The 25631-nt window shown below is 42.0% G+C and overlaps 1 protein-coding gene across 1 annotated transcript; it reads right to left on the bottom strand.

Annotated features, from left to right (window-relative positions):
* Positions 1-23269: 23269 nt before the first annotated feature.
* On the bottom strand, positions 23270-24791 carry IL5 (interleukin 5). Its single transcript, XM_036281693.1, has 4 exons — positions 24648-24791; positions 24420-24452; positions 23508-23636; positions 23270-23401 (listed from the first exon to the last, which is right to left on the bottom strand). Exons 1-4 carry the CDS (start codon positions 24789-24791, stop codon positions 23303-23305), a joined length of 405 nt encoding a protein of 134 aa, XP_036137586.1. The 3' UTR covers positions 23270-23302.
* Positions 24792-25631: the final 840 nt, after the last annotated feature.

Below are 25631 nucleotides of genomic sequence, written 5' to 3'. Positions count from 1 at the left end.
ACCTATAGGACAGGAGAAAACCTTTGCATACCATCTATCAAATAAGAGGTAGAGATATCCAAAGTTTGTAAGTAATTCATACTATTAAAACGATCCAGTTTAAAAATGGGCAGAAGAGCTAAATAGGTATTTTTACACAGATGACATCTAAATGACTAACAAGTGCATGAAAAGGAGCTCAACATCACTAATCATCAGGGAAATGTAAATCAAAATCACAATAAGATATTACCTCACACCTGTAAGAATGGTGATCAGCCCTGGCCAGTTTAGCTCAGTGGTTAGAGTGTCAGCCCATGGACTGAGGGGTCAAGGGTTCGTTTCCTGGTCAAGAGCACATACCTGGGTTGCAGGTTCGATCCCCAGACCTGATTTCGGGAGGCAACCAATCGATGTGTCTTTCTCACATAGATGTTTTTCTCTCTCTCCCCCTCCCTTTCACTCTCTCTAAAAAGCAATGGAAAAATATCTTTGGGTGAGGATTAACAGGAAAAAAAGAATTCTCCTATTTGCAACAACATGGCTAGACCTTGAGAACATTATGCTAAGTGAGATAAGTCAGACGAGAAAAGACGCACACTGTATGATATATCTTATATGTGGAATCTAAAAAAAATTGTACAAGCAGAGAGTAACATGGTGGTTACCAGGGGTTGAGTAGTGTGGGGATGGGAGAGATATTTAAGTTACAAACTTAAGCAACTAGTAGATAAGTCCTGGAAACCTAATACACAATGCAGTGATTATAGACAACAAAACCATATTATAAATATTAATAGCTAGTAGTGTTAGCCAGTGCTACTGTGGTAATCATATTGCAATATAAATGTATCAAAGCAATATGTTGTACACCTTAAATTTATGCAATGTGTATGTCAATTATAACTCAGTTAAAATAACTCTTTAAAAATAAAAATTTACTATAATACTACAGTAATCAAAACTGTGGTATTGACAAACATAATTATATATTTATTTAATTTATATTTATAATATATGGAACAGCATTGAGAGTACCAAAATAAATTCTTATAGTCAATTCATTTTCAATAAAGGTGTCAAGGCCATTTGGTTAATTAACTCAAACTTGATTACTACATTGAAATGGATTAACTCCAGACCATGCTGGGACAACTGAATATCCACATGCACAAGGGAGAATTCATACACTTTCACATCACACACAGGTAGTAACTCAACATGGATTACAGACCTAAATGGAAAAATGAAAGCTATAAAATGTTTAGAAGCAAAGAGGAGAAGATCTTTATGACTCTGGATTAAACACAGATTTCTTAGCTATGACTCCAGGATCATCACACATAAATGAAGATCGACAAACTCAACTCAAATGTAAAATTTTTGCTTTTCAAAAGACATCATCAAGAAAGTGGAAAGTCAAGCCAGAGACTTGAAAATATTAGCAAATCCTGTATTGGATAAAGGACTTATAGCTAGAATATGTAAAGAAGTTAGGAGATGGGGGGTGGTGAGAAATGAGAGAATGAACAGCAAACAAAATATAAAATGGCAGGCTGAAGTCATAATATATCAATAATTGCATTTATGCATAAAACAATGTTGAGGTATGACTACACGTCTATTAGCATGGTTACAAGAAAAAAACATTGGCAAGCCCTGGCCGATTCGGCTCAGCGGTTAGAGCGTCAGCCCGCGGACCAGAGAGACCCAGGTTTGGTTCCCACTAAGGGCACGCACCTCAGTTGCTGTTTGTCCCCGGCCCTGGTTGGGGTCATGTGGAGGACAGCCAGTCGATGTGTTTTTCTCACATTGATGTTTCTCTCTCTCTCTTCCTCCCTCCCTTTCTCCCACTCTATCTGAAGATAAATGGGGGAAAAAATGTCTTCGGGTGAGGATAAAAAACAAACATTGGCAAGACTAAGTGCTGGTGAGGAGACAGAGCAGTTGGAATCATCATACATTGCAGATGGAAATACAAAAATGATACAGCCACTTCGGAAAACAATTCAGCAGTTTCCTTATAAAGTTCAGCAATCCTACTTTTAGTATTTATCCTGGAGAAATTAAGACATATGTTCACACAAATACCTGTACACAAATGTTTATAGCAGCTCTATTCATAATTGTAAATACTGAAAGCCACCCAAATATCCAAGTAAATGGATAAACAAACTCATACCTCCAAGCAATGGATATTATATTCCACAAATAAGTGAGATCATGTGATATGTGTCTTTCTCTGATTGGCTTATTTCACTTAGCATAATACTCTCCAGGTCCCTCCATGTCATCTCAAAGGATAAGAGACCTTTCTTTCTTGAAGCTGCATAGTATTCCATTGTGTATATGTACCACAGCTTTTTTATTCACTCATCTACTGATGGACACTTGGGCTGTTTTCAGATCTTAGCGATTGTAAATAGTGCTGTTATGAACATAGGGGTACATATATTCTTTCTGATTGGTGTTTCAGGTTTCTTGGGGTATAGTCTTAGAAGTGGGATCACTGGGTCAAATGGAAGTTCAATTTTTAACTTTTTGTGGAAACACCATATTGTTTTCCATAGTGGCTGCACCAGGCTGCATTCTCACCAGCAGTGTACTAACGTCCCCTTTTCTCCACACCCTCACCAGCACTCGTTTGATGATTTGTTGATGGCAGCCATTCTGACAGGAGTGAGGTGATATTTCATTGTTGCTTGAATTTGCATCTCTCTGATGATTAGTGACGTTGAGCATATCTTTATATATCTCTTGGCCATTTGAATGTCCTGTTTGGAGAGGTGTCTCTTTAGGTCCTCTGCCCATTTTTTAATTGGGTTCTTTAAGGATGATCCCATTTTTATAACATTCTAGAAAATGCTGACTAATCTATGAGAAACATCTGTAACAAAAACAAATTAATAAATTTAAAAAATTTATAAAATATCCCTAACCAGTTTGGCTCAGCGGTCAGAGCGTCCGCTTGTGGTCCAGAGAGACCCGGGTTCGGTTCCCGCTAAGGGCACATACCTCGATTGCAGTTTGTCCCTGGCCCTGGTTAGGTTGTGTGGGTGGTGACCACTTGATGTGTCCCTTTCACGTCGATGTTTCTCTTTCTCTTTTCCTCTCTCTCCCTTCCGCTCTATCTGAACAAAGAATGGAAAAATGTCCTCCGGTGAGGATAAAAAATAAATAAATAAATAAAAGGAAAAACAAAGACAAAAAACGCTGACTAATCTATAGTGACAGAAAATTGATCATTGATTGCGTGGGGGTGGGGAGGTGAGAAGGAGTGGAGGAAGGAATTACTAAGTGATAGAAGAAGCCATTGGGGTGATTGATCTGTTCACTATCTTGACTGTGGTAATGGTTTCACAGGGGCACATATGTTCCAAACTCAGTCTCTCCTATGTTAATGATGTCTCAGTAAAGCTGTAAAATAAAATAGAGCGGCTGTCCTCAAGAAGCACAGGATACAGTGACAAGGAAATTGACGGTTTTGCAATCCAGAATTCCAGTAACAGAAGCTGTGGGAGCCAAGTGCTGGAACACACCCCTCTCCTTGCCCAGCTGAGAAGTCCTCTTGTGGGTGGTCACAACTCGCATTATTTAACTTTTGCATCCACAGCCTGAGCAACAGAAAACAGGGACAACTCATGATAAAGCTGAGCCTTTGGGGAAGTTTTTCACTCTGTCCAGAATGCCCTCCTAGCACTTAATCTTTTGTCCTCATGCTGTATCCCAGCCAACCATTCACAAACTCTGTACCTTAAGCAAGTTACTTGGCCTCTCTAATCCTCACTTTCCTCATCTGTGAAACATGAATAATCAAAGCGCCTACATGATAGGGTTGGTGTAAGGAGTAAATGACATCAAGGCTGTAAAGCAACAACATATCCTCATCTTACAGAGGGTACTTCTGGGAGGATTTTTTTTTTAATCTTTATGAATATATATATATATATATATGCACATAACACTTATAGTACTGGAGAGAGAGAGAGAGACACTACTTTGGGTCAAGATACCACAATCCATCCCACTTCCTAGGGCCGAAAGAGAGCCCCATTTCAGTTTACAGATGGGGCCACAAAGAGACAAAAGAGCTCATTGATGGCAGAGCTGGGACTCCTGACTCCTGGCCCAGTGCTCTGACAACAAGGGCGGATTTTTGGAACCAAAATCAGAGAACCAGAGAAATCATCACTTGGGGGATGGAGGTTGGAGAGTAGGGAGAATGGGAAACTGCTTTAGGAGCCGTGCAGCATGCTGCACTCTAGGGGCAGGATGAGGAGGCAGGAGGGAGTGAAGGCACATTATTTACACTCATTCACTCCTCCACCCATTCATTCTGCCATCTGATGTTTATGGAGTGCCAGCACTGTGCTAGGATCTGAGGGATGAGTAAGACAGGCCCCTTTCCCCACAGAGCAAGCACTGATATGGGCCTGAGAGAGAAGGACATAAAAAGGGATGTTTTGGCCCTGGCCAGGTGGCTTGGTTGGTTGGAATATCATCCTGTGCACCAAAAGGTTGTGGGTTTGATTCCCAGTCAGGGCACATACTTAGGTTGTGGGTTGATTCCCTGGTTGGGGCATGTGTGGGAGGCAACCAATCGATGTTTCTCTCCCTCTCATGGAGTTTCTCTCTCTCTCATCGATAAACATATCCTCAGGTGAGGATTTAAAAAAGTGATGTTTTGTCACAATTTTAATTCAATCAGTGCCCACTAGCCAGTCACCCTTGTCCCCTGAGTTTGTTCTTGCTGCCCGCTGGTCTAGTGTTTGGGGTGGGGAGCAAGAAGCTGTGAGGCATGGAGTGGTCAAGAGAAGGACTTGGGACCAAGGATGACTCATATCTTGATGCTCTAGGCCTTCCAAGCTTGGGGTCCCACCTGACCTCTCTCTTTGACTTGACTCAGGCCACTGCTGAGAGTCACCTAGGTAGACATCCCCTCCCCCCTGAAGTGTAATGGCTCCTGTGCCAAATACAAGACTTGGTCCACGGATTTGACTTTGTCCCCACTTGATGGATGCGCTGTTCAAGGATGATGCTGGGAATGCTGGTGCTTTGTCTGTGAAATCAGGACAGTAGATTCTAGAATTAACATCTGTCAGCCACCAGAGGGCAGTGTTAGAATACATCAACATCCCAGAAAACTACCCAGCCAGATGATGGTAAACACAGCTTGGCTTTCTTCAGCCCAGGCTTCCATGTCAAACAGGCTTCATTTGTTTTTCTGATATATCTGATATATATTTTTTTTTCTGATATATATAAGCACCTTAAACTCTCAGAACTACTGTGTGTATATGCAGGGGCTTTCAAAGGCATTCTTGCAGGAAGTCAGAGAATCCTGCTTTAGTAGGAATTCTTGGGGAAATACCTAGACTAGCCAATAGAGGGAGGTAGGGAGCTGAGATCTTGAGTTCACAGATGAACAATGAACTGAGGTCACAAAAGGGCTACAGGAATTGCTCTGTATTAGAAATAAACTGTAATTGGGTGAGGAGGAATGGGGAGCTGGCAAGATGGCAAAAGGTTGGAGACAAGGGTAATGAAAATGGGGGTGTTTAACCAATGGCATCCCGATAAAGTAAATAATAAAGGGGGTGGAGAATTGGAAAATCCACCACAGTGGGGTGTCCACAGGATTTCAGAGAACAGGAATCCTAGTGTTCAGTTGAAGTTGCTTCTTCAATCTGGGTACCTGGTCAGTTTTGCTATGTGAACAGGATTCCATGGAAAGGGTTGCATTCTGTCAGGTGCAGAACAGGAGCAGCACTCCTGAAGAATGTTCTGGATGAACTAACTGCACAAAGAACAAGAGCAGGGACCCAGTGGTGGTAATGCAAACACAGGCCCCTGGGATCTTACAGACACCTTGGCAAAGGCTCTGCAATTGCACGTGGACAAAGAGGAGTTTGAGACTTCTCATCCAGGTCTCAGGAGCCTAGGGGATCCCAGTATACATCTAAGTTATAGGAGAGGGCTTCAGGGCCGTGAGGCAGCAGGTGGGGGAAAGGAGGCAGGGACCCCAGGTCCAGGGAGCCCCACTACCTTCAAAGAGAATGTAATTCAAAGTAGGGGAGGGGTTTTCCTGCAGAAAGTGGAATTCAGATATGGATTTCCAAGGGAGAAAAGCTGCAGGGAGTGAGAAGACAGATCAGCATGCAGGATGGATCCTGCCTCCTCTAGACCGTCCCACACCACTCACCCCTATCACACAGAGACCCAAATTCAAGTCACCAACCCCACAGCAATAGCTTCCTAACTTATTTCCCAGATTAAACATTAACAGTCCAGCCGGTGTGGCTCAGTGGATTGAGTGTTGTCCCATGGACTGAGAGGTCCAGGTTCGATTCCTGGTCAGGGCACATGCTCAGGTTTCGGACTCAACCCCCAGTAGAGGGCGTGCAGGAGGCAGCCGATCAATGTATCTCTCACATCAATGTTTCTCTCTAAAAAAATAAGATAAAATAAAAACATATTTAAAAAAACAAACAAACAAAAAACATTAACACCCTTATCTATTTCCACATTGGTGCAAGAGATTTTTAAAGAACATAAGTTAGATAATGTCCTTTCTTTGCTTTAAAGCTTCAGTGACTTCCTATTACTAGAAGAAATGCAAAGTCCTCTCCGTCGCCTGCATGGACCCCCCCCCTTTTCTCCCTAGCCCCATCTTCTATATACCAACTAATGTGTTCCAGCCATCCCTGTCTTCCTGCCATTCATTAACCATACCAAGGTCATTCCCACTTCAGGACTTTCACACTTGCTAATTTCTTCCATTTAGCTCTCTCTTCCCCCAGACTTTCACAAAGCGGGCTCCTTTTCATCATTTAGCTAAAATATGTCTCCTTCTCAGAGAGGACTTCTCTGACATATAAGGAGGCCCTTGTTCCCCAGTACCTACCTCCCTAATCTGGCTCTGTCACATCAGTCCCTATCTTTACTGCACTATCTGAAGTGGCCTTTGCTTATCCAGTGACTCTTCCTCCACTATGATGTAAGCACTTTGAGGTCAAGACCTTGCCTGTCATCTCCACTACTAATCCTTAGTGCCTGGCACATACTAATCTTTTTGAGCCCGGCCAGTGTGGCTCAGTGGTTGAGCATTGACCCATGCTCTAAGAGGTCACCAGTTCAATTCCTGGTCAGGGCACATGCCCAGGTTGTGGGCCAAATCCCCAGTGGGGGGCATGCAGGAAGTGGCCACTCAATTATCTCTCTCATCAATGTTTCTATCTCTCTCTACCTCTCTCTTCCTCTCTATCTAAAATAAATAAAATTTAAAAGAAAAAAGAAGTGTTTTTGAAAGAATAATATTCAATCAACTCTATTCAGTAGATTTGATCATCACCTCCAATTTATAGGAAGGGAAATTGAAGCCTAGCAAGGTTAATTAACTTGCCCAAAATATAGGTGCGAGAGGCAGAACTTGAACTCAGGCTGCCCAGCTTTTGTCCTTACGCCTTGACAGCGGGTTATTTTACTTCTACCTTTGTTCTTTCCTGGATAGCAACTTAGTACAATTTATAGTGGTTCCGTTTGTTTGTTTTCTGGTCCCTGCTGGGTGTGATGTTGCTAGAGCAGGGCTATGTCCTGCTCCCTGAAATGTTGCCAATGCTTAGAACAGTGCCTCGCACCCTGTAGTGCTCACTGCGTGTCTGCTGGGTGAATGGATGAACAGTTGAGTGAACAGACGAAGGAGGGCTGAAAGTGGAGGCATATGAGCACACCAGCGGTGGCAGACTTTCCCAGGCTCCAGCTGGAGTCCCATGCCTTGAGCCCAGCAGTCCCTGGGCAAAGGGATCTGCTGACAAGTTGCCTCTTGCTGTTGCGGAAGGCATCTTTTGGGGCCGATGATGGTGGCTTCGCTTGCTCTTACAGTGAGAGTCACCTGCTCCATGAATCTTCAAACTCGGGGCCATGCCCTGATGAAGGGCCCGGATTTGGCCTTTGTTCTGACCACAGCCTGTCCACTGGGGTGATACCCAGGGTTCTGGGTGGATCTCTGTGAGCAGCCTCACTTCCCACTCATTACATTATGTCAGCACCTTTTTCAGCTTCTGAGAAACAGGAAAAACCATGATGTGTGGCGGGGTTTGAAAGGATGATAAGAGACATGATCATATTTCTTTGGTTTGGGCATGGAGGGCTGGGGTTCCTGTTTGCTCTGACTCTAGCGCATCACCTTTTCCTTTAAGCCAGAATTCTGGAGGATGACGACTCTGGAAAATATGCTCTAGCAGCAAAAAACAGGGAGGATTAGAGTTTTTAAATTATTATTATGAAACATATACATACAAAAGAAAACATAACCTATGTGCATAGTTTAAAACATACCAAAATAAAAATCCCTGTGTTCACCATCCCATCCCCGTGAAGGTGTTTCTTCCATAGCCTCACATTCCCTCCCGAGCAGAGGTAACCACTACCTTGGTTTCTGTGGTTAATCATTTATTTGCTATTCTTTAAAGTTTTATCACATACATAAATAATCTCAAATTCTATATGATTTTATTTTGCCTGTTTTTAACATTTTTGTTTGTCAGTTTATTTTTTATTTACTTTTATTTTTTATTGTTGACAGTATTATAGATGTCCCTAATTTTTGCCCTCTTTGCCCCCCTCCACCCAGCCCCCACCCCACCCCAGGCCTTCAGCACACTATTGTCTGTGTCCATGGGCTATGTATATATGCATATAAGTTGTTTGGTTAATTTTTTTTCTTTATTGACTTCAGAGAGAGAAGAAGGGAGAGGGAGAGAGAGAGAAAAACATCGATGAAAGAGAACATCAATTAGCCGCCTCCTGCATGCTCCTTACTGGAGATTTGGCCCACAACCGGGCATGTGCCCTGACCAGGAATTGAACTGGTGACCTCTTGGTGCATGGGTCAACACTCAACCACTGAGCCACACCAGCCTGGCTGGTTAATATTTTTTACCTTTTTAATAAATAGAATTGTGTTGGATATGTTTAAGACTTGCTTTTACTGTTCAACAGTGTTTTCGGACTCATGCATGTTGACCCGTACCGCTGTACATTCATTTACTCTTCTATATCTATCTTACTCTAATCTGGTCAATGAATAAACCACAATTTATGTACCTATTTTTATACTGATGGATATTTAGGGTATTTTTTAAGTTTTAGTTATTAAAAACAATATTGCAACAAGGACATGAGGTAAATACTGAGGAAATATGAATAAGGTAGAGACTATAATTAATAATGATATATCAGTATTGGCTTATTAAGTGGCAAATGTACCACACTAATGTAAGACGTACTAATAGGGGAAATTGGGTGTGGAGCACCTGGAGACGCTCTGTGCTTTCATCACAATTTTTCTGTAAATCTAAAATAATTCTAAAGTAAAGAGTTTATTGTTCTTGCGGGTGTGGCGCAGTGGTTAGAGGCCCACTGGCACACTGAAAGGTCTCGGGTTCGATTCCCAGTCAAGGGCATGTTCTTGGGTTGCTGGTTCAATCCCTGCCCCTGTCAGGGCACGTGCAGGAGGCAACCAATCAATCTCTCTCTCTCTCCTTTCCTTCTACTCTCTCTAAAAATCAATGGAAAAAATATCCTCAGGTGAGGCTTAACAAAACAAAACAAAACAAATAAATAAAATAGACATTATTAAAATTCTTTTTCAATTACAGTTTACATTCAATATTATAAAAAGGTTATTTTTAAAATGGTACACTGGCCGGTGTGGCTCAGTGGCTAGAGTGTCGGCCCATGCACCAAAGGGTCTCGGGGTGGATTCCAGTCAAGGGCACATACTTGGGTTGCAGGTTTTGATCTCCATCCCCAGTCAGGGTGTGTTCGAGAAGCAACCAATTGATGTATTTTTCTTTGATCAATGTTTCACCTCTCTCTCTCTCCTCCCTCCCTCCCTTACACTCTCTCTAAAAATCAATGGAAAAAATATCCTCGGGTGAGGATTAACAACAACAACAACAAAAGCCATTACTGTTAAGAACATACTTGCTTAAATCTCCTGGTGCATATGTGCAAGAATTTCCTTAAAATGCACTCCAGATTGAAATTCTGGGTCATAGAGTACACACATTTTCAATTTTACTAGGCACTACATGTCAAAAATACCAAATTTACTGTCCTGCACAAAATGTGTAAGAATTCCTTTTATTTCACATGCTTGGCAAGACTTGTAATAGCTGACTTTTAAAGTTTTGCCTGTCTGGTGGGTGTGAAATGTTATCTTTCTGTGGTTTAATTTTGTACTTCCCTGACTACTAACAAGGTTGAACATCTCATTATGTATATGTATTGGCCATCAGTGTTTCCTGTTCTAAGAAATGCTTATTCATGTCATTTAACTTTAAAACATTTTTTTCTAGTGGGTTATTTATCTTTTTCCTATTGATTAAGAGAACTTTGTTACACATTATGGAAACTACTCCTTTGTCATTTATAGTTACATATATTTGTCCTAGCTTGTGGCTTGTCTTTTCATTCTTCTTATAGTTAATTTGATGAATGTTAGATTTCCTCAATGATCTGTGCTTTAGGTATTTTATTTATGAAATCCTTGTGTGAGGATAAGTAAATAAATGGATATTAATTTTTTGTGTGTTGATATAATGCGATTTATTTCATTAATTGGTTAATGTGGTAAATTACATTAAGATATTTTCTTTTTTTTCTTTTTCCTTTTTTTTATCCTCACCCGAGGACATTTTTGCATTTATCCTCAGATAGAGTGGGAGGGAGAGAGGGAAGTAGAGAGAGAGAGAAACATCTATATGAGAGAGACACATCAAGTGGCTGCCACCACATGACCCCAACCAGGGCCGGGGACAAACTGCAACTGAGGTACATGCCCTTAGTGGGAACCGAACCTGGGACTCTCTGGTTCATGGGCTGGTGCTCTAACTTCTGAGCCAAACTAGCCAGGGCATTAAGACATTTTCTAATGTTGAATATTAAATTTCTAGAATAAATTCGACTTTATTACTTTGTAATATCGATTTGCATGGGCTAGTTTTGAATTGAAAACATTTTGTTTACAGTTTTTGTGTCCATGTCCTTGAGTGACTACAAGATCATAAATCTCTAATGCCACCTCCCTCTGATTTTACTATGGTATACATTAGCTTCACAAAAGCAGCTGGGAAATACTTCATTTTGTTTATTTTCTGGAAGAGTTTACATATGTTTGGAATTACTGGGACTTGAAAGTTTGGGAAGACTCATCCATAAAACTGGCATTTATATATTCTTTGTGGGAAGATTTTTTAACAATTAATTCCTTTTTTGATGGTTATAAACCCTTCAGACTTTCTGTCTTCTTACATCAGTTTTTGTCATTTTTATTTGTATTGGTCACAAGTTTGTGTGCCTTCTCGGATTTCCTCCTCTTCCTCCTTTCTCTGTTCTGGTCAGCGCCCCACCCACACCAGGCTGCCCCTTCTCTTCTGGACATAGATGAAACTCCACACTGTGTGGAACCGCCTGGCTTTTCCTGAGGCTGCCGGTGACCAGATGATGCAGTCAGGGAAGTAAGCTCCTGTGGAGTAAAATTTGACCAATGGGGTATGGGAGAGAAAGGGGAGGCTGGCATATACATCCCCCTCTCCTTTGCCTTTTCTCTGCTGTTTGTAAGGTACACTTTTTCCTTTCAACACTTTTGGAGAAATTCCAGGTAATGAACCAACATACCTGCTGAAAGACTTGCTATGTTTCTTCATGCCTCAGTGGGGCGCTGTGGCCAGTGCAGCAATGTATCACCTCATCACAGCTGCACATCTTAGTTGTCTCACCTCCCTTTATACTCAACCCCACCAACCTAGGCTTATGACTCCCAAATAGACTGCCAGCACTTCACTCCTACCCGCGGGCTCTGCTTTCTGAGACCTGGGCTATGACAACTGATATCCATGTAACAAACCCTGGGAATGAAATTTTATAATTGTATTGCTCACCTCTCTAAATTAACAGAAACCTATTGCTGAGGATAAGTAGGTTGGCAATAACTTCTAGCATTCAGTGGCTTTTCTTAAAGCTTAACTCTTAAGCTTTTCTTAAGCTTTTAACTCTTGTTCTTTTGGATGAAGGGCAGATGGGGAGAAACACAATGGGAGATAAAGTGGCTGGGGTGTGTGAGACCATGTGAATTACAAGGCTTGCAGAGTACAGCAACTCTTCTGACAGCACTGGAGAGTGTACCAAAGACAATAAGAGACTCAGGGCAATCTAATTTCAAGTTAAAGTGCGCTCTGAATGCTAGAAGACTTCTGTGATAACTTTAAAGGAGGCCTTGTCTCCTGCAGCCACAGGGCAAACTGAGCTGAAAATTGTGCAGAGTCTGATCATATGCAGGTCTGGGCAATGTAGAGCTTCAAAGGAGAATAGTTGTGCACCTTTGACACTCTTCTATGTCAAAGCCTGGAAAGGGTGGTACACAAGGCCTGGGTTAGGAGCATTTGACTGCAAAAACCCAATAAGAGGGTATGGGAGGTTGAAGGGTAACAGAGGGTATGGGAGGGATAAAGGGTAATGGAAGGAGACTTGAATTGGGGTGGTAAACACAACATACAATATACAAATGATGTATTATAGAATTATACACCTGAAGCCTCTACTGCCGCAGTCCAGGTGCAGCAGGATCCAGGGGTCCCGAAGGTGGGAAGGCGTTGGCGCCGGGAGACAGATGACTACACGACTCAGAGGAAGTGTGACACTGTTCCGATTTATTGCAAGTTTCTATGTGCTTATATACTTTCTTTTTTGGCATAAATTTAACATTGGAGGTTAAAAGAGCAGGGAGTTACATTCCATAGTACCAGGATGTTAATTTCATTTTTTAAATCAGAATTTATAACTTTTTGTGTTTATAGATACAAAGAAGGGAGTAGAGTAACCTGTAAGGTGAGACAGAGTTTTCTATAGGCCCTTTGTCTGAGATTATAGTTAACCTTTATTTAAAATCTAGTTCTGGCCCTGGCCAGTTTGGCTCAGCGGTTAGAGCGTCGGCCTGCAGTCCGGAGAGACCCGGGTTCGGTTCCCGCTAAGGGCATGTACCTTGGTTGCAGTTTGTCCCCGGCCCTGGTTGGTCATGTGGGTGGCAGCCACTCGATATGTCCCTTCACGTCGATGTTTCTCTCTCTCTCTCTTCCTCTCTCTCCCCCCTACTTTATCTGAACAAAAAATGGAAAAATGTTCTCGGGTGAGGATTAAAAAAAAAATCTAGTTATAGGTTTTTAGATCAGCTGTTTTTGATTTACCTCCCTAACTAACTCAGGTAAACATTTCTTAATAAACCTATTCAATTGCCATGATTGAGATTTCTTCTGTTCCTATGTGCGTAAACACCGAGGGGACCTTGGCGTGCCAGGCGTTCCTGAAGGCGAGCTCGCGCAAGGAACGTGGAGTCCGGCTTTGTTAACTATTCCTATTCGATCTTCATTACATGCTCCTGTAAAGGGCAAGGGAGGGTCAGGAATCCTTTGTATACTTCTAGCCCCTCTAGGTGGGTGCCACTCCCAGGTTAGTCATATAATAGAATAATAATTACTATAATTCCTGTAATACCGATTAATCCACCCCCATGCTACGTCCTCTTCCTAGAAGATGCATTCCTTGAAGCTTTCTTCTCCATATCCGGACTTTGTCAGACAATATGGTTGGAAGAGGACGCGGCACTATATAATTTTGTTAACCAATATCACCCCAATAAATTCAATTTAAAAAACCACCGGAGCAGCATGATTCTAGTAGCAATCAGGGAAACTTGATCTTTGAGTCTCAGGGATCAATAGTGGTGGTTAATACATTAAAGTGTTCCTAGGGGCAGAGAGGTGGATCCTCAATCAATATGCTACTTGATGTCTATTTAATCAGATAGAATCAAGAGCTTGTAGGTAGAGGCCTGACATTAGTCACCACAATCGAACATCAGGCCCTTCCCGCATTTCCCAGATCTAATGAAGTTCGTAAATCTAGTCTCCATTCATTAAACAGGAGCAGCCTACGATGCATCTGCTGTACACGCCATACACTTTCTTCAGTTCTTTACTGAAAAGACCAAGAACCATCATCAGAATAACCGTGCACTGGCAGAGGGATCTCCCAGACTTTCAAAGGTTGATACATGTGAGGTTTGAGCTGACACTGACGCCTGAAAACCTAAATACCACCATGTTTTTCTGGCTAGAATGGAACTCATATAGAATAAGTCATCAGGCCTGGCCGATGTGGCTCAGTGGTTGAGCATCGACCCATGTACCATAAGGTCGCCAGTTCGATTTCTGGTCAGGGCACATGCCCAGGTTGTGAGTCTGATCCCCAGTGGGGGGGCCTGCAGGAGGCAGCCAGTCGATGTTCTCTCTCATAGATGTTTCTATCTCTCCCTTCCTCTCTCTCTAAAATCAATAAAGAAAAAAAATTTTTTTTTAGGAATAAATAATCAATGGAGCTGTGGCATAAATTTTTTTACACCCTGTGATTATTTTCTTAGTTCTTTACTGTATAAATAGGATACATCTGTCCTGGCCTGTTTGGCTCAGCGGTTAGAGTGTCAGCCTGTGGTTCAGAGAGACCCAGGTTCAGTTCCCGCTAAGGGCGTGTACCTCAGTTGTAGTTTGTCCCCAGCCCTGGTTGGTCGTGCGGGTGGCAGCTACTCGATGTGTCCCTTTCACGTCGATGTTTCTCTCTCTCACTTCCTCTCTCTCCCTCCCACTCTATCTGAACAAAAAATGGAAAAAAATGTCCTCGGGTGAGGATAAAATAAATAAATAAATAGGATACATCTTCCTAGCACCAGAGAGAGAACTTTCAGATGGGTTCTCGAATCTATGAAGTAAGGGTCAAGTGGAAGGCCTTGAAGCTGTACCAACCTTGATCAAGATAGTACATCAAAGGCGATATACAATGCAATACTATGTTCCTGGATGATTGCCACCATGAACAACTTGGACATGCAGGAGTGCTGGTTTCTCTCACACTCCCATTCAACTTACCTTCCCGGCCTCTGCAAAAGCCAGGATGGCTCCATTCAGGCTGTGCAGACTAGCTTGTACAGACTAGCCCTCTAGTTAAGAACATTTAGGACGGCTTGTCAAATAGTTTTAAAAATCTGCTTGAAATAATCAGAGAACCAACGTGGCAATCAAAATTTACAAGACTAAGTTCTTGAAAGGAAAGCACTGAAGGAGCCTGACAGTTGGCATAGCTTTTTGCATGGAGGCATTTACAGATTGGAAGCTGTGCCCTAGAGGCTGAGAAGTTGAGTGACTGAGAAGCTGAGGGAGAAGCTGTGAATAAAGCAGAGGTTTCGGCAGTCTCATGGACATAGAGGAACAAAAATTGGAATTCAGGAATCCCGACTAGGAGGCGTTTCTGTAAATACTTCTAGGCTTTCCATTGAGACCCCTGAAGAGTTATACTCTAAGCTTAAGAACCAACTTAAAATAGATCAGTCTTTTAAAACCAAACCCAGCTTTCCATCAGATGTAACAGACTAAATTAAGATGACCTCTTCTTACCCTAATTGCGTGCCAGAAGTCAAGTAAATCATTTCTGGAGGAAGATAACATCATCCTGTATAAAACAGTAATTGTATCATTCATTTCTTCTCGCATTCTTTCTGAAACGATTTTTCTCCTTCTAGGAGTACAATCTATCAAAGTCCTTTTAGTGAGAGTTTATTAATAATAAGCTCTCTTTTATTCATCTTTAAATGTTTTTAGCTGATTTAAAAAATGGGCAAAAGACATGAGCAGACACCTCCCCGGAGAAGATGTACAGATGGCAAATAAGCATGTGAACAGCTACTCCGCATCATATCTCATTGTAGAACTGCAAGTTCAAACAACAAGATGCCACTCACTACACACCTATCAGCATGCTCAAAATCCCAAACTCTGACAACACCAAATACAGGCATGTAGAGCAACAGGAACTCTCATTCATTGCTGGTGGGAATACAAAATGGAAAGCTGCTTTAGAAGACAGTTTAGTTTGTCAGTTTCTTAGAAAAACGAACCATACCCTTAATATATCCAACAATCACACATTTTGGTATTATGCAAATAAGCCAATAACTTATATCCACACAAAAACCTGCACATGGATGTTTATAGCAGCTTTATTTATAATTGCCAAAACATGGAAACAACCATGATGTCCTTTAGCAGGTGAGTGAACAACTAAGTTGTGATACATCGCAATGGACTATTATTCAGTGCCAGAAAGAAATGAGCTATCAGGCCATAAAAATGGAGGAATCTTAGATGCATATTACTAAGTGAAGAAGCCGATCCGAAAAGGCTACATACTGTATGATTCCAATAATATGACATTCGGAAAAGGCAAAACTATGAAGACAGTAAAAACATTAGTGGTTTCCAGGGGTTATGGGGAGCACAGAGGATTTTTAGGGCAGTGAAACTATTGTGTATGATACCATAATGTCAGATCCACGTCATTACACACTTTCTAAAACCCACAGAATGTATAACACCAAGAATGAACCCTAATGTGAACGAACTATGGACCTTGGGTGATAATGACGTGTCAGTGAAGGTTCATGGATTATCACACGTGTCCCACTCTGGGGCAGGGCGTTGATAGTGGAGGAGACTGTGCACGTGTGAGATCAGAGCGTACCTGGAAATCTCTGTACTTTCTGCCCAGTTTTGCTGGAAACCTAAAACTGCTCTAAAAAATAAAGTCTATTTTTTTAAAATGTTTTTAGTTCATCTTTATTTTCGAAAGAAATTTTCACTGTTCACAGAATTCTAGCTTAAGCATTTTTCCCTCTGCCTTTTGAAAATAACATTCTATTGTCACCAGTCTTCTGTGTTTTGCTGTTGAGACCTCAGCTCTCAGTCTTATTTTATTTCTGGCTGCTCTTAAGATTATTTCCGATGGCCCACAGAGGAGTGAGGCTGCTGGCCCTGGGGTTGGGCACAGCCCAGGGTGCCATGGGCTCACCGGCCCTGCTGCAGAGGTCCTGGCACCGGCTGGTTTGTGCGAACGTCCGTGCTGCTCTGTCAGAGAAATGCTGGGCCTCCTGAGTTGGTTTCCACACATGTCAGCACTTTCTTTTCAGATGCAGAGCCTGCTGTTTCTAACTCTGTGTGTTCCTAAACTAGAGAAGGAGACGTGATCTGTCTGCTCCTCGTGGAGGTGGACCTCGTATCATCCCAGGTGCCGGTGTATATTGTGGGTTGAATTGTAGTTCTCCCAAAGTTCACATGTTGAAGCCCTAACCCTCAGTACCTCATTGATTTGGAAATAGGGTATTTAAAGAGGTCAGTTATGCCCTGGCCGGTTTGGTTCAGCAGTTAGAGTGTTGACCTGCGGTCTGGCAAGACCCGGGTTTGGTTCCCTCTAAGGGCATGTACTTTGGTTGTGATTAGTCCCCTGCCCAGGATGGGTCGTGTGGGTGGCAGCCACTCTATGTGTCCCTTTCACGTCGATGTCTCTCTCTCTCTCTCTCTCACTCTCTCTCTCTCTCTCTCTCTCCCTGTATCTGAATAAAAAATGGAAAAATGTCCTCAAGTGAGGATTAAAAAAAAAAAAGAGAGAGATCAGTTATAACGTGGTCTCTAGGGTGGGCCCTAATCCAATCAGACTAGTGTCCTTTTAAAAGGGGGAGATGAATTCACATAGAGAGATCCCAGGGCTGTGCACACACAGAGGGACGACCATGTGAGGACACAATGGAGAGGCAGCCATCTGCAAGCCAAGGAGAGAGGCACAGAGGAACCCAACCCTGCCAGCACCTTGATCTTGGAATTTCAGCCTCCAGAACTGTGAGAAATAAATTTCTGTTGTTAAAGCCACCCAATCTGTGGTATTCCGTCTTGGCAGATTAGCAAGTGAATACAGTGTGAACTGAACGTCAACACTTACATGACCCCGACAGTCTGTCAGTAAAGCAGGACTGGACTGGGCTGGGGAAAATTTGCTCTTTGAAGTCCCTGCAGGAAGTTTTGCGGTTATACAATAGTGATGGGGGATGCGGTCTTCCCTGCTTGAAAGTGGCCAAGTCAGATGGCTGCATCTCAGTGTTTGTTCAGATTTCAGAGGCCCCCGAGCCATTTTCTCTGGGAGCATGTTTGCCAGGGGCTGGGCTGATCTTGTCTGGGAGCAAATCTGGCATTGTATGGAGAGGAAGGATGGGAGTGGAGCCATCATCCTTCCTCAGACCCCATTTCCAGGTTCTGAGCATTGATTTCTCTGCTCACAGGTGGCTAGTCACATGGCATTTTTTTTGGCTTCTGTACTTGACTCTGGGAAAACATATTTGGAGGAAGATTGTTTCACAACCATCTACTCAGGTTGCCTGAGTACCTGTGGTGTATCATATGGTTGCGATTTAGTATGACTGAGATTTGGTCCAATGACATGAGAATGGTCCAATTTATTGGGAACCAGTTGTCAGTATACTGGCCACAGCCCTGAGCATTTCACCTTGAAAGTGTTATCATGTTGGCTTTCACTGGCTTGTTTCAGAAAGGTACAGGGTCTATCCTCAAAGCTTTCTTGGCTCCTGCTAACCACCACGGTACTGGCTACAGAGCTAAGTAAAGTATGGAGGCAGCGACTACGGGTGGATTGAACGTTTCCTGTCTCTGTAGGTCTAGTCTTATGGACTTGGATTAGCTTCCCCCTCTTTAAAGTTAGGAAAAAAATTTCAACTGTACTTGACATTCAATTATATTAGTTTCAGGTGTCACCTCCTCTCATTACTCACTGGGTCAGGTGGACAGTTTGGAAGAAAACAGACCTCATGATCTGGTGAACTGATAGATGAGGTCAAAACCAAAGAAACACGCCTGTGCCTCTGCCAACCCACAGTGGGAGGCAAAAACAGGCGGCACAGATGGGATTCTACAAAGAAGCCCTCTGTCTCCCTCCACTCGCTCTTCCTCCTTTCTTCCTCTCGTAGATACTGACCGGTGCCATTAACTGTGCCGAGGGCCCCAGAAACAGCCTGAGTTCTGAAGGCCAGGAGAGTAAGACTTTCTCAGAAATTATGGGAGATTTGGAATAGGACATACCAAGGTTTGAATCCCTCCATATTAACTGTGTGAACTTGTAAATAAACTCTTTGAGCCTTTGATTCCATTCCTAGGAATAATATAATAAAAAAGGAATAATATTATCTTACATGGTTTTGTGATGAGAATTAGTTGAGATGCTGATATACAGTGTCTAGGAAAGTCTTAATCCAGAGTAGGTGGTCAGTAAGTGGTAGTTTGCTCCTCTCCCTCAGCAAAGCACTGGAACGCTGTGAACATGAGGGTCTATTGTGTTAGATATTATTGCTACTCTTCAGTATTTCTGATTGTCTTCTCCTTCTGGGTACACGGGGAATGGTATTTCCTCTTCCCCTTGAATTTCCTCATGACAGCATGACTTTCTCTAACTAATGTGATGTGAGTGGGAATATTTAAGAACGGATGCTTGACTCTTGTTCTTTGCCATGGGAATTGCAGAAGCAGTTCTGGATATGGAGACATCATAAGACAAAAGCATCCTGGGATGCAGAGCCGACTCCTAGAGGACAGCTGCTCTGAGGGGTTGCCCAGGACCACACCCATGGTAGACTCTGTGTGATTAAGAAACAAACTTTTGTTATGTCCCCCACTCTGGGATTCAGGGATGATTTGTTACTGCAGCATCACCTGGACTAATCTGTGATACATGTACAGAGATGTGTAAGATGTATCTGGAAACACTGCAATATAAAAACAAGAGCTCTGATAGAGAAATGTTCAAAGTAATGCAGGACTTTGAGAAGGGAGCAATTGATACCGCTAGGCTAGGCAAGGAAAGAATCAAGAAGGAGGCATTTGAGCTGGACTGTGAGAGCCAAGAAAGAGGAATGAATGAACATCTAAGGGACAATTCCGTGTTCCCTGTGTGGGGAAAGACAGATGTACTGAGTCAGTGTGGGTAAAGGCACACAGGTGTGAAAATTCTTGGAGTGTTTCAGGAAGAATAAGACCTAGAACTCCCTATAGATATCTCCCCAATGAATCTTTTCCACACAGAACATTTCTTCATAGAACATAATGTCTTTCAATACAATGCCTGTCTATCAGTATTTATATAGGAAAATATTATATTTATTTTCCCCCAAACCTGATGCATTTTTAACAAAGTGATGGGAGGGAGCTCAACAGAGAAAGTTTGTAGGTTCATTCCAAAAGTAATTGGCAACATAACAAAGTTCACAGAAGACAAGTGGAAAGGTTCTGAAGGTCAGCTAAGGGGACCTGTAGCATGTTATAGAGATAAAGCAGCCATGTTAATGATTAGTGTTTAGATAGTAGTTCTTTAAATATTTTACATCCTTATTTTGCCACAGTTTACTGAATAAATAAATACCAAAAAAATATTGTACAACCTAACATGTTAGCTTATTGCTTATAGACAGATATTTTACTGTGTTTTATGTTTTGGAAAATTGGCTGAGGACTTTCATTTGAGATGTAATGCACTAAAATTGTTCCCATTTTAAGTAATGGGAATGAAGCTCATTGCTAGCATTTTCTTGCAAGCAATGTTCCGTGAAAGATGCTATATTTCTGGCAGCGCTTAGAGGGGCAGAGGTATGGCCTGTGGAGGAGCCTGGACCTGACATAGTAGTGAGCCGAGGTTTTCATGCTCAGTAGTGACATGGGGTCATGAGTATTTTATCAACAGCTCTGACTTACACACATGGGGAGAGCCTAAAGCAGGGAGCTGGTGATGGCTGCATCCAGGTGAGAGGCAGTGGGGATGGAGACAGGGAATCAGAGATACATTTCAGAGGCTGAGTGCCGGATGAAAAGTCACTGAGGATAAATGTCAGTGAGTTGGTCAGAAAGGTGATGAGGAGGAAATCAGGGTTATATGAGCCAAAATGGGGAACCTCAAAGGAAGAGAAGGAGAGGGGAGGGGCAAGTTTCGCATGAGGATGGCGGACAAAGAGTGACTTTGGTTTTGGATTCATTATGTTGAGGTGTTGTCTGGGGAGGTCTCTCAAAAACCAGCCTAATAGTGTACACTGCCCCCCACCCCCACCACTGGAAACAAGAGAGTCATCACTAAGAATGAAAATAGATACTCTATTATTGGGATACGCTTTGGGGAGGAAAAGCAAGACTCACAAAAGTATTCCTACAACTTGGAGCCTGCCAAATCCCTCTCCCCTGATGCTCTGGGTTCTGAAGCCCCATAGCAGTCAAGCCTGAGCGAGGGGCAATGGATGTAACGCATGGCTTTGCTTCTATAGGGAAAGCTGAGCCAGCTGGAGAGTCACAGTTTCTGCCTTGAAAATCCTTGGTACATCTGAGCACTTCTATTTTGGTTAGTTGTACACAGCCCTGATTGCGTTTAGCTTCTCTGAGAACTGGCAGACTTGTAAGCGTTCATCAGTGTGACTTTAGATAGGATATTCCAGTCTTAAATCCATATTAACCATATTGGACTTTAATAAAGAAGTGGGAAGATGACCATTTTTGAGAGAGAACATAAGTCTGTAAGGGCAGGTAATTTTGTCTCTTGTACTCACTGATGGGTCCTAGTGCCTAGAACAGTCCTGGAACATATGGGAGCTCAAGAAGTACTTGCTGATTGAATTAAATTGACATTCAGTCTCTTCAGAAATTGAGTTTCCTGTTTCCTGTCAGTTTCTAGAGCAGTCAGTTTGGTGCTGTGCTGACCTATCTTCCTCTTTATTGACTCAGCTCCAGCTGTTAGGGCTTGGTGGGAGCACAGGTTGGGGACCTGGGCCACAGCACAGTGCTGGGTTTGGGCAGGAAGGAAAACACAGCTTCGTACACAGAAGGACTTGCGTTCTCTCACCGGGGAATCCGTGTTGACTGCTCTGGCCCCCTGCCATGCCCAGGAGCAATAGGAGAGTTTGCTTCACACAAGCAGTCAGCACATCACATGCAATCCATGCAGATAATGCCCCGGGTATTGGCACCTCTGTAAGGACCTTTAGCACATGCCCACGACTCTATCCCAGCACACGGAGTAGGGGCTGTGATCAGTAACTGAACGAAGGAATTGATGGCATAACTAAATATTTGTAACTGAGTCTCTCCTCCAGGTCTCAGTTAAAAAATATATTGTAAATCCTGGCTGGAGTGGCTCAGTTGGTTGAGCATCATCCTGTGCACCTAAAGGGTGCTGGTTCAATTCCCATTCAGGTTCGATCCACGGTCGGGGCACATATGGAAGGCAACCAATCGATATTTCTCTCTCTCTCCCCCTTCCTCTCTCTAAACATGTCCTGTAGACATTTTCTCAAGCAGAGGGACTTCTAATGATGGTATTGAGAAGAATACTCTCTCTGCCTGCTTTCCCTCTGCCCCCTGAGAATGCAAGATGGTGGGGATCTTTAGAAACCAGCCTTCTTGATATAAGTGCCTACCAGTGCTTCTTGTTATGTCACAATGTCAGGTGAAGTGAAGAACTACCCACTCCTCCAGGCCACAGGGCTCTGAGCTCCACAAAGAGGGTTTCTGGCTTCTTCCCTGAACCAGCATTAAAATTGGTCAGCCAAAATTTTCCCATAAGATGAAATGAGACCTAGTTACAGATTCATACACTGTCTTCCTCCCAAGGGGAGCCTTGAAACTCATTTTAATTCTGTGGTCAGTCCTGGAAAGCCCATTCATTCATTCATTCATCACCTACCATTTAACCTGCATCATCCTAGGTTCTGGGTATACCATGGAGAGGCACCCAGGCTCAGCCCGTGTCCCTGCTGCCCACATCCCCCCTAGTTACTGCTCCATCACTTCCTCTTGTGATATGCCTAGCAACCCTGCGACTTCTGCCACCAGGGTGATGGGAGTGCTCCCCGGGCACACATGCAGGCCTTCCCTCCACATTCACCCTGTTCTCACACAGCCTGAACTCCCTTCAAAAGTAAGACAAAGGCCAGCAACTAATTGAACCAGAGTTGTCTATTTTTGTTTTATTGGAACACAGACTGACATATAATAAATATTAATCTTCCAACTTCTTAACCATTTCATAAATAATATTAAGTTAACAAACATTTTATAGAATGTTGCATTAAATAAGATAAAAGTATACATCTATTTGGCCTGGAGCAAACTGGAGGGAAACACTTCCATGATTCCTATATCTGAGATACAGTCAGAATATTTGTTCGGACACTTCTGCCTGTGAGGTAGTGAAGTAGCAGTGTGCCTGGAATGACTGCCGCTCTGCCGCAGAAACTGAATTATCCTGAACGTGAGGGCCCACCCTTGGTTGATCCTCATTCTTGTGGTAATAAAACGTCCTTCTTCGCCAAAATATTTTGCTACAGTAAGCCAGTTCAGTCTCAACTTTCCATTGTCCACTCAGTGTTTATCACACTAAGAAACACTTGCAGGTAGTCTAGGAATTTTTTTACTCTCCATCGTTCTCCTTCACACTTTTTCTGTGAAAAAGAACAGAGAAGAGGTATTGTAGGAACCTGTCAACTCATAAAAATAGGCACAGCCAGACAAATATACTTAAGTTTCCACTAAAGGCTTTTCACTTACTTTTTCGTGGTCTATGTATTCTTTTATTGAAGACAAGTTTTGGAAGAGTTTTTCCACAGCATCCCCTTGAGCAGTTTGATTCCTCAATGTGTCTATCCCCTGAAAAACTTCTTCAATGCATAGCTGGTACTAAATGAGGAAGATTTAAAAAATATAAGTAATCAAATCAAGGTATAAAAATTGGTCCAAAAAGCTAGACTTTGTTTTGTAGTGTTTACATGAGTTCATTTCTCCAAAGAGTTTTTTAATTGTTCCTTTTCTAGGTAGCAACCAATTCATATTGAGATACAATGTTTAAAAGTAGGTGAGGTTTATATAATTACTGAGGAGTTTTACAAATGATATAAATTAAATACTTAACCAAAAATACAATGTTTAGGAAGAATAATGCAACTACGTTACTGATTGAGTCTCACATCAGAGTTTCCTTTTATATTTCTAGCTGGTATTTTAATTCTATTTAGACTAATGAAATCATATATTTTATATTTTAGTATGACCATGACATACTCCAAATGTATACAATTCCATTATATACCATGATCACTTTAAAATGTGGAAATGACTGTTAATATAGAACAGTCATTGTGTATTTTAATGTACACTGACCATGATTCTAAAAATATTACCCTAAGTTGCTAATACTTTCAAAAAGACAGTAAAGCGAGTAAAGCAATAGATGGTCAGAGTTGAATGAAGATGAGGAGGCACCTCTCACCTGACAACATCCCTAAAGTGCCTTGTTTAATGAATTCTACTTGTTGTAAAGTCATTCCTAATATTTATAAGTATACACATTCATACCACACACATGAAAACAAAACATAGAACACAAATAGTTCCAATGATCACTATTGTTTTATAGCCTACAATATGCAATTTACTTATTCATGCAATCATAATTTAACTTACATTTTTATGTTCAGGAGTAGGAATCATCAGGTTCTGAAAAGAAAAGGAAATACATTCATTTTTAAAGCACTCTAGCATTCATAACTTAATAAAATGATTGAGAAATGGTTACCGATTATCCATTACTAACACTCATAATTTCATTATTAATAACAGATCTTTAAAAATTAATCACATGAATGAGTACCAATGCCTTTTAAAGACTATAAAACTCAAAAAGAAAATTACCCCATCGCCTATCAGCACAGTCCGGTGAGTAGAGAGCAGGGTCAAGGTCTCTGCCACCAGTCTTCTCAAGGGACTTTCTACGGCAACAGCACAAGCGTTGGCCGCTCCAAGAGCTAGGAAAGTCAAAAGCAGAAGCATTCTCATGGCTCTGAAATGTTCAGCAATTGCCTTGGGCAAAGAAAGTGCATTGTACAAGACTATGCCCAGTCAATTTATTCTCTCTCTTTGAGGAAATGAATAATTTCCAACAATCAGATAGAGAATGTCTAATAATGGCATGCTGTGAAACCAAATGTTTCCAATGCCTTGTATCTTAAAAAATAATTTTACTTTTATCTTTTAATAATAAAAATCCCTGTTTTTCCCCCTTCAAAAATATTTTCTAGTACAAAAAAAAAAAATCTTTGGGTTGATACATCATTGTCCCACATTTGCATTCTTAAACACAGAAGATTGAATTTCCTCTTAAACAAAATACATTAAAAAAAGAAGTATGATGTAAACCACTAAATAGAATTTAGGCTAAAATACACGAATATTAGGAACTTTTTATTTTTCAGGTCTACTAAATTCTGTCATGGTTGTTGCTAGATTGATTTGCCTCAAAAGGGAAAATACTGGTATGTAGATGGTGATTAGAGCAGAGACCTTCAAAACTGAGCGGGGCCAAGTTGTGTTCACTGGGGTCTTGATCAGAATCTTTTGTGTTGCCAGTGACCAAAAACCAAACCCAGACTGGTGGAAGATAAAATCCAGTGGTAATTTATTAGATTATATAACCAAATGGTCCAGTGTGGAGGTACCTTTATATTTTGCATGCCTCAGTGACTCTTCCCGGTTCCAGTCTCAGGCAGCCCTCCCACTGTGGTCTCAAGATGATGTCAAAACTCCTGGATCTATATGTACCCTGTTCTTGAGCAGCAGGAGAAAGCAAATTGTGCTTTTCTGATTACTCACTCAAAAGTCCTAGACTTCAGCCCTGGC

Source organism: Molossus molossus, unplaced genomic scaffold, assembly GCF_014108415.1.
Source record: "Molossus molossus isolate mMolMol1 unplaced genomic scaffold, mMolMol1.p scaffold_m16_p_4, whole genome shotgun sequence".
In the NCBI taxonomy this organism is placed as follows: Eukaryota; Metazoa; Chordata; class Mammalia; order Chiroptera; family Molossidae; genus Molossus; species Molossus molossus.
This window is presented reverse-complemented; position numbering and strand designations above follow the sequence as displayed.